Genomic DNA, 10,662 nt, shown 5'->3' on the forward strand with positions numbered 1-10,662 from the left:
AATATTATATATATATATATATATATATATATATATATATGATTGGTTAAAGCTACATTGATGAATGGAGAAAGAGGCATTTTGATGGTACGATTTCAGCATTGACCAGCAGGGGTCATACTAACTGGGCCATGCTAACCAGCTAAACCTTGACCCCTTGGTCAAGACATAATTCAGCTTTGCTTACTTTTCCCTTCAATGCCTCTTCCGTAACCTTTAGATGTCTCAAGAGAACCCACCCTTAAACCTATCTGGCTAATTTCTCAAAAAATGTGATGAAATGTTGTAGGATCAGTGCCCTAACCTTTGTTTACTCGTATGAAAGTCACACTTTGCTTGAGCTGTCAAGATGGCCAATTTAAGCAGTCTACTTGCACTGCTGGCCCTTGTTTTAATTTTAGGCTAAAACAGCATCCTTCACCGCTTGAGTCATGCAGGCTGTCCTCCTAGTCATCATTAGTTTAGCGTGATTTGAGGGAAAGGGAGCCGGAGAAAAGAAACTGTCTCAAAGGCGCAAAGAGTGAAGCTTTTAATCAGGTGGAACTGGGACCGCTACAGGTCAGTGCTGTGTCACTTCCCAACAAACAAGAAAAGGCACCGAAATTGACTTCTAATAAAACAAGAGCAGTGGGATGAAAAAAAGAGGGCTGAGAGGGAGAGCAAATGGAAGAGAAAGAGGTTAATCTAATTTAAATGATAGTAGCTCAGAAAATAGCCTCAGGATTCTACATCAAGCTTAACTAATGTGCAATTAAGCTTTAGACTGGGAGAAAATCACCTTGTAAAAATATTTGTCATGTGAGCCGTTTCTCTGGTCTCTGCACTAATTAACAAGGGAATGTAGCAGAGTTTGTTTGTACTTCTATTTACACATAACTACAAGCACAACAAACATATACTTCATGTGATTATATTACCCAAAGATGCTTTCTAGATATCAATTAGATCAAACTGACATACAATCGCTATCATTAAGCAATAATAATTTACTTAACAGCTCATGAACTGCAGAACTAACAAATTAAGTACACTATTAACAGTTGTATAATTAGTTATATAATGGGTGACGGGGTGGATGCACCACAGTCTACTTTAATATGCCTAGAGGATTGAATACCATGTCAGTCCTTCCTCAGACCAACACCGCAGACAGACTTTAAAGTCATCTTAAAGTCAGATATATTTTTGTACTCCTATTGCTGTACAAATTAAAATGCAACACCACCAGTGCCTGCAGAAAAGGGCTTTTTTTTTCAAAGCTAGGGAAGAAATAAGTGTGTTTTACAAGAAGGTACAGCTATAGTCTTTAAGAGAGGTCAAATTAAACATTTTAGCCATGGTCAGCAGTTAGTTCTCTGTTCCCTGCAGAGTAAGAGTGAAATGATCCAAGCCAATAGCATAAAGCAGAGACTCCAGCTTTATCTTGTTCCGGCTGTGGGAAGGAGACTTAGGATGCCTGTATGCGCAATAAACTGACAAACAGAAATGTGTTTGGAGGGTAGAAAAGAATTGGGTCAGTTTCAATCAAGCCAAATGAGCTTCTGAAAGCACAACTGAAGTATCAATACTTTCCCCTTGAACCCCACATACAAATATTGATCCTAAGTGTTTTGTTAAACTAGTCGTTTTATTATTTTTTCACACAAAAAAAATCAATGCATAAAATAGGCTTTGAAGTGAAAATATGAACTATATTAGCAAGTTGTGTAAAATAGAATCTATTTCTCATCTTACCATACGCAGAACTGCTGAAAGACACAAGGAGCCAGTTGCAAACCGCACCATGAGTGACACTTCACTCATGACGTTAATTTAAACGGAGACTGCAGCACTAACCAGAGGCTGTGACAAAGACACATCATTCACATTAAAGTTAAAACGTAAATGTGGTTATTTATTATAATGGCTTTATGTGATGATAGTTTAATGAGTCCGATTATTTAACCGTTGAAACTGATTGTATAATTGTAGTTAAAAACAGAAGTCTGATCATTTGCAGTTTAGCAAATTGCTGAACGGCTATAATAACTTATTTTTATCCTCAGATACACTCTTAAAAATAAAGGTGCTTCACGATACCATAGAATAACCTTTTTGTCTAAATTGTTCCATAAAGAACCTTTAACATCTGAAGAACCTGTCTGTTTCATAAAAGGCTCTTTGTGGTGAAAGAAGGTTCTTCAGATTATAAAAAAGTAAGAAAGAGATGGTTCTTTAAAGAATTTTTGACTGAATGGTTCTTCTATGGCATTGCTGTGAAGAACCTTTTAAAGCACCTTTATTTTTAAGAGTATGTCATTAAAAATGTGTAATAGAAGGTATCAGCATGCAAGATAACTTCCAAATTTGGCTTCAGTGGCCATCTGACCTCTGGTGCAATGCAGTGTATGGAAATTGTGAGAAGATTTAGCACAAAATTAAATCTTGGGGAAGCAATATCGATACCGTCCAAGTATTGAAAGCTTCTGGAACTCATTTCTATGTTTTAATATACTAAAGTGTAATGATTAATTAAATTAAATTCAATTCAAGTTTATTTATATAGCGCTTTTCACGATACAAATCATTGCAAAGCAACTTTACAGCAAATTAAGTTTCTACAATATTTAGTGGTAGCTTATCAGTGGTGACTGTCAGTTAATGTACATATGGCAGAAATGTACGGAAACATAAATTAAAGACGTAATCAATTAAAGATGTAATCAAACAGACGATGAACACTATTAACAGCAATTATTATATCATGCAATCAAACTTATAGCAAAATGTGGTAGTTCAATATGTTGTTTCAGGGTTGGCATCATCTGAGGTCCTCTGAGGGGTTGGCATCATCTCTTCTCAGGTGTTCTGGATCCAGACTGAAGCTTGGGCAGTTTTTTGAGATTTGACTTACTAGTCATATGGAGCGTAGCTTCCTGGAGATGTTGTCCGACATGAGTTCCGCTCCGACTCTGCTGGGGTGAAGGCCATCAGCGCGAAAAAGCCTAGGACACTCCCAGAAAAGATTCCAATTATTAACAAAGAGCAGTTTCTGTTCTTTACACCATGACAATAACCATTCATTTAAAGCAAAAAGTCTACTGAACCTTCCATGTCCTCGTCGATACATGGGAAGCGGTCCTGACATGATGATCGTCGTCGCGGGCAATGTGCTGCGCACCGTCTCGATCAGGCTCCTGAAGTCCCTTTTTCAGTGTCTCCGTCTGCTGCAGCTTGGTGTCGTTAACCCCGGCGTGAAGCACGACCGCTCCTCCGGGGCTCTCCAGCTGGGCCTGCCTCTTCACCAGGTCGCGGATCTGCTTCTCCATGGCCTCCAGCTCGAGCTGCACCGAATGCAGCTTGAACGTGTCCTCACCTGTACTGAAAGGTAGACACACATCCGCCATTAAAGCAAGTAAAAGTAAGTAAAACAATGGTAATGTGTGTGAATAGAGTATTAGCAATGTAAGCGAGATTAGCGGCAACCACGCTGGCGATGCTAACGGGCTATATGCTAATAGCGGACTCGGGAAATCAAAATAAAACTAGTGATAACAAGGCGCTCTGATTGTTTTTGTTGTAGAATACGATAGGGGATATATTCACACATTATAGAAACGAAAATGATGGTGTATAAAATTGATTTTAAGATAAAAAATAGACGATAAAGAATTAACTTGACGGAGCTCAAACTCAAAACACACGGCAGCAACAATGATTAGTATTATATAATAATATATATAATATTAAATAGCTGTGATTGACTGGTATTAGAAATATTGGCAATACTGTCCTTCACAGTATCCAGATAAACATGGTATGATCAGAAGATCATCCATCCCTATCTATGACCCAGTATAAATTATTTTGTGTAGGCATTAAAATGTACATTCTTTTTGCAGGTGAGTGAGACAGGTGAAGTGGATATGCAGATGGTGGACTCTCAGATATGGATCCCTGCTGAAGAACCAGTCTCCAACAAAACATTCCTGTTGAATTCCAAGATCTGGGAGATTTGCCAAGATCTGCCCATCCACTGGATCCACCCATCTCCTCTCAGAGGTTACAAACAGGGCTTCACCGCCTCGAAATCCAATTCAACCCTAGTAATAAGGTTTCAGAATAGCCTAAGAGTCAAGTCTGTAATTTATTTTGCTCTCCACTGTTTGCTTGTACTTTTCTTCAATAGGAAGGCAAAAATAAAAATAAAAAAACACTGAATTTTATGGTTAAAGCTCTAGAAATGTCCTAAGCAATCACTGATCAACTAATCAAGGACACAATACTCCATGTTTGAAGAGCATTTTTGCCACAAACCAACTTCTGTTTTTCCAAATAAGGGCATTATAGTACTGGAGGTCTTTATGTTCTTAAGGAAGATCAAAGAGGCCTTTCATGATATCAGTTTTTTAGTAGCAAGCGTTACCGTCTTTCCTTCTGTGACGCAGATGCTGAATTCCACGATGTAGAGGACGTGGAGGAGACCCCAGAGCTGGAGGCGAGAGGTCCACGTCAGGCCCGGGACGTCATGGACCAGTTACCAGTGAACGACTATGTAAGTATGAGCCCCAGGTTCATTACTAAAAGAGGTGTTCAGGCTGCGGGTGAGTCGGATAGTCATGCTTTCTTTCTTGGTATAAATCGTTCATTAATCGAAGTTCCCTTTCCGAACTTAAAACAGACCATGTGAACCACAGGGTATTGAAATTGCTCTATATATCTGCTTAAATCAGGCCAGTTCACTTAAGACTCCCTTAATGTCTTACAGCTAATGGTAAGGGATATTTAGCCTTCAAAAGAAGCAAGTTTGCCTTGCACAATTTTTCCTTGCCTTTCTTATGTAGTTAGTGATGTACAAAGACAGCCTCCCAAGGTCACTCATTAATGAATAGATAAATGTATTAGTCATGCTTTAATTATCAAGGCATGGAGAATCAAGCGGCCAAAGAGTGTCCTTTATTGCATCCATGAACTGAAGCATATGTTCAATGATTAATTATCCTAAGGCTGCACGCACTAATGCTTCGCACACCTACGATATACACCTCCCCAACTAGCGTGCGACTTCTAGCCTCCAAGCACGAGGATGAGAAGACGGTGGAGGAAAAAAGGCACATTTATCTGCAGAGGCCCAGGAACGTCTTGCCTGCCCACCTCATCCAGCAACATGGGCCGCAACGTAGTGTATAATTAAAGCAGACCCAGATGAAACCACCTTTCCCTTTTGAAATCCTCTCCTTCTATCAGCTGGTTAATACACACCGATCCAGCCAATTCCAAGGCTAAGCACAGGCAGGCTGTGTTTGTGGGCAGAGCGATAACAAAGACTTTTGTGAACGTCAGAGGGTATGTGGCTCCCGGTAATTGGAGTCTGGAGTCATGTAGATGCTGCTGGGAAGCCAGATATCCCCAACCTTTCAGAGGATCCTAGATGCAAGCCCTTCTTTAGCTCTCCCACCGGCAGACGTCTGCAGCTGGAGGAGGGAATTCATATTTTGCTACAGGTCTCTTCCTGTTGTGCACTTTTTATAAATAATCATCAAAGTTCCTGTGACAGAAGGCCTGAGATATACGAGACTGACCTTTCTCCAGTCCTGCCACGCTGATGCGTTGTGTGCCAGCACAGCTCTGGATATCTTTCAAACTGAATAACTATCATCTGGCTGTGCTGAGAAATTGCATCATGGTCCTTGACCTACATTGGAAGGATAAGCCTCTGATGATTGGGTCCCATCAAATCTCAGATGCGTGTGCCTGCCGCAGTTGTTGATGGTAGGCATCGTGACCCCGCGTCTTAGCTGAAAGCATTCTGGCTTGCATATCACTGATTGAACCTGCCTCCCCGCGTCCATCTGAAGTTAAGATGCTCTGTCCGGTCAAGGACCCGATGAAGATGAATTCACGTTAAACTTAGGATACCAAAATGAAACAAATGCTTCGTTTCAAGTTTCTTGTTCAATCTGCCATTTAAAACAAAAACTGTAAAATGAACATGATAATACATACAGCACAGTTTCTTTTTAAGGAAATAAAATAAATAACAGACATATGTGTAATGATGAGGTTCAGCAATTTTGGGGGATGGCAGAAATATGTGCCCTACATGCATATATAAAAAAAACACAGCCTATATTATTCTAAAACTACACTACCTTTCGAGAGTTTGGAGGCGGTAAGTCTCGTGCTTGCCAAGGCTGAATTTATGTGATCAAAATTGTGAATACAGTGTCACATGATCCTTCAGAAATTATTCCAATATTCAAAATTATTATCAATGTTAAAAACTGTTGTGCTGCTTAATATTTTTGTGACAACGGTGATACATTCTTTGACAAATATAAAGTACAGCATTTATATAATATAAAGAACAGCATTTATTTGAAAAAGAAAACGTTTGTTTAATGTCAACTTTCCTGAATACAGTATTACTGTCTAAAACAAAAAATAAATAAATCTTACTGACCCCGAACTTTTGAACAATCAAAACACACAGAAAATGCAAATCTGCAGTCATTTAATAAAACAACTTTCTTCACTTGAGCGTAATCTTCCCAGCATTCCTCCGCAGGTGTTCGCATTAACATTTCGATGAATGTTAATTAAATTCCACCATACAATGAATGCAAATGCTATACATTTGTTGTAAACAGGATATCTAGATTTGATTCATAAGTAACCTGTAAAAGGGGTCTTTCTCCATCATTTACTGATAAACGTGTCCTCCACAAGAGACATCTTTGTGTTTGTGTGCACTCCGATCAGTTCCAATCTGCTCCAGATGTTCCAATCAGATTTTAGAACAGAACAAAATGAAGCATGTATATGTATGTCAAACTAAATAAAGTGTGCTCAAATAAATAAATAAACAAATAGCGTGTTAAACATATTTAATTATGTTTGAGACGTTAATAAGTTAACTTTGACAGTCCTGAAAAAAATAGTAAATTGATGCATGAAGCATTTTACTCAAAATTTATTTTATAATCAATAAAACTCTTTTGGGAAACAGTGTCTCTCTAGTGTCTTGATTAGCATCAAGATAGTGTGAAGTTTAAAATAATTTATCCCTTCAGTAATCGTGGTTTATGAAGTAAATCCACAGGGTGTCAAGTATCAACTGAGCAGAATCAACTGTATGATGTGCCACACCATAATAAATTAGGAGTTTTCGAACTTCCTCACATTAAGTGCTACTGCATCATGCTTTACGGGCTGTAACACTAAACATAACAGAGAACATGACAGGCTTTGTAAGGCTAATGCAAAACACTACAGTCAGCTATAGGCACCTGTTCTTAATTACTCTTACTAGTTTATGCATGACTGACATCAAAAGAGTACAAGCATCAGCCTGCTTTCTCTTGCACAAGTCTAATCATTAGAAGAATGCAATTTTCCCTCCATTCATCATTGCATAGTGAGCTCATGAAAACTCATACATGCGCCGTTTATGGAGAACATAATGAGAGATGGGACTCCAGAGGAGAAATGCATGTCATTATGCATCTTCGCACGCACATGCACAGGCACATTATAATTCACTGTGCTTCATCTCAAACCCAAAAAGATCAATAGTGATAATAAAATACCTGTTTATACTATACAAACACCACAAATGACCGTTTTTAGATGCCATTTTCATCTGGGCAACACATTTCAAAGTGATTTTCTCCCCTCATGTTCATTTGCATCATTTCCCAACAGGAAGTCTGAAACGTTGCCAGATGACCTGAAGAGATACGGCTTCATCTGCCAATCTAATGCAGATCAGCGGAGATGACTAGGTCCATGACAGTGTTTTTAATCAGACGGATAACGTCACATTGTCTGCGTCGTAAGCTCGGCGAGATCGAAATGCAGTCAAATGAAACAGTGCGAGTCGAGGGTGCTATCTGCTCCAACAGTTACAGGAGATAGAAAGTTAAGTGGCACTTCTCGGAACCCATCTCGTTGTAGCGGCTGATCAAAGGCATGGCACTCAGCCCTGGGTAATCTGGAGAGGGCACGCGTACACGATCACAATGGAGAGGGCCAAGGGCCAAGGGCCATTAATTCTACCCAATTTACCTTTCACTCCGCTATCATTTAGCCCTTACACCAATTCACACCCTGCCTGCGAGAGCAAATAAACCGATCCTTGTTGGGCGATCATTACCCTGCTAATTGCTGTATGAACATGCCATTCGCTTCATGCCAAAGTCAAAGGAGGGCATGAAAGTGCATGGGGGAGGGTTCTCATTTCTGAGCTGAAATGAGACCGGGGTCGCTGCTCGGACTCAGGCGCCAATGCTACGCTTTTATAGGAGTGGGAGGGCTGGGATGAAAGAAATAGTGTAATTATCTCTGTGGCTGCCAGTGTCAAACAGGCAGCGGGGTTAAGGGACTTGAATCAGAGATGCTAAGGCCAAGCGATGCCACCGGCGGCGTAATGGAAAGGTCAAGGGCATTATATCATATCTGATACCCCGGCTTGGCATATCAAAAGCATCTACTTTAAATGCCACTCTGATCCTTGTGACATATCTGAGCATGACAGGGTTTTTTGTCATTGCGTGTCTACACCCCATAATCACTCTTCATTCCCCCTTCAGAGCACTGCACCTTTTTATTGCTAAAATCAAGCCATCAGTCATGCGCCCTGTGGTGAGATTGCAGGTATTGTTTGGCTGCAGTTCTGACCCTGTTGACTCACTCTCTTTGCAGAGAGAAGCGGGGATGGAGCTGGACAACAGCCTAGATGAGCAGGGCTACTGCTGCCAGTACTGTCGTCGGGGGTACCGTTACTGTCGGCGATACTACGAGCCCCTTGGCGGCTTTTGGCCGTATCCCTACTATTACCAGGGAGGACGGGTCATCTGTCAGATTGTCATGCCCTGCAACTGGTGGATAGCAAGAATGCTGGGACGAATTTGAGGATGCCGGTGGGAACCAGTGGTGCTATGCTGCTCAGGGGTACGCGTAGACCAGTTTCATTTGTACGAAATGTCACATATACGCTCAAAACCTTTTCCATTCCTTGTGTAAAAAAAATCTTTTCAAATAAGGCAAAACATTAGCTCATCCTCAGTGACCGCGTCACTGTCATAATTATTTTTTTTTATATTATATATGGGTAAGTTGATGGATAACCATCAACATCAAGATTTTAAGTTAAACTGATTATAAATGCATAAGGGAGTTTAACTTGTGGTACTTCAAATTAATTTTTAATAGTACAAAAATATTCCATCTCAGACTATTTTCAACAGCATTTTGCTTGTAATTATTATGCACGCCATTTTTATGACCATATTAATTTGAAACCACATGGAATATTAGCCTCTCAATTAATATGGTTAAAAAACTGTTATTATACAATTAACTGTTTAAAACAGTGCTAGATGGAGTCTCATGTCAATGGAGGAAGTATTTCATGTCAACTACCCATATATGTACATGGCTGCTTTCTGTAAGACTTATCCTTTTCAATCCTTTTATCTGTCCTTGACCTGATGTTGATACTGTAAGTAGAACAGAAACAGGTGCTTTGGAAATGGTCAGTTACTGTAGTCTACATATTCCATGCAGACCTTTCAAAACAATAGTGTAGGCGAGACATTGTGATTTAATTTGATTTAATTAACAAGGATTTCATTTGATTTTGTTTGTTTGCGCATGAAGTTCTGCATGACATGACTGTTTCCATGGGCCCTTTGTTTGTCATGTTTATAGTGGATGAGAGGCATTATAAGAAACCAGGTTAACAAATAAATTCACAGTAATTTGCATGTTTATATTATTAACTATTGTGTTTAATGTATTTACGCTTAAGCAAGTCCCTGTAGAACTTTGAAAATTAGCTTTTTTAAAAGCTGTTATGTGAATTTAGTGCGGTGTAGGACTACACTGTACACATATCACGCGGCTATATTTAAGTAGTGACATTGCTAGCACCATAATTGCAGGTCTGGGACTGTTTCAATCAATTCTTTCATCCAAGCAAATGCGTGCTCTATAAATTGCATTTACATAATCGAATGCTCTTTTGTGTTTTTCCAGCAACTTCCTTCTGAATAAAACTGGTAAAAGTTTTATAGTCTGCTACTAATTTACTGCTGCATATAAACATGTGCTAAGGGGACCGAAAAAGTGCATTAAATGTATGCCTTCAAATTTCTCAGTTTGTTTTCTTTGGGAAACCAACTCGATGACCTTGACATTATTAGCGTTACGCCCTTCCAGTTCTGCACATGACTCAGCTATATGAAATCTAATAAGACAGACACAGCATATTATTTTAAATTATAATAATGAAAACCTTGAAAGACATTACACTGAAAGCATACAAAATGCATCTATTCCGAGAAACCAACAAAAGAGCAAAACACAGGGCTTTCATCTTGAAACAAAAGATGCCACATCTGTGACAAACAACCATGAAAAGCCACAAAGCATTCCATGGAGGAAGTTAAAACTCACCTTGATGTTTATCTCTTTCGCATCCATGGTCAGTTGTCTAAATGTGATTTTCATCAGCCATATCTTTTCTCAAAACACTTCTTTCTTCTGCAATACTATATTCTAATTCACTGGAAGCCTGGGGTAAATGATCAAAGCACAAACTCAAAATACCCCATAGAAAGCTTATTATATTGGATCCTGTTTCTTTTATCACAATACCTGAAATCACATGAGACACCAGCA

At 39.4% G+C, this 10,662-nt stretch overlaps 1 protein-coding gene across 1 annotated transcript in view; it reads left to right on the plus strand.

The window, feature by feature from the left end:
* The window catches only part of LOC107740186 (tenomodulin-like), a 37,509-nt gene extending 27,378 nt beyond the window's left edge, over nt 1-10,131 (plus strand). The window contains exons 5-7 of the mRNA XM_016552531.1: nt 3,882-4,041; nt 4,428-4,534; nt 8,683-10,131. Of these exons, the coding sequence (XP_016408017.1) occupies nt 3,882-4,041; nt 4,428-4,534; nt 8,683-8,892 (477 nt within the window). The 3' untranslated portion in view covers nt 8,893-10,131. The remainder of the gene's footprint in view (nt 1-3,881; nt 4,042-4,427; nt 4,535-8,682) is intronic.
* The last annotated feature ends 531 nt before the right edge of the window (nt 10,132-10,662 follow it).

This window comes from Sinocyclocheilus rhinocerous, unplaced genomic scaffold (assembly GCF_001515625.1).
Source record: "Sinocyclocheilus rhinocerous isolate Xijiao unplaced genomic scaffold, SAMN03320098_v1.1 scaffold584, whole genome shotgun sequence".
NCBI lineage: Eukaryota > Metazoa > Chordata > Actinopteri > Cypriniformes > Cyprinidae > Sinocyclocheilus > Sinocyclocheilus rhinocerous.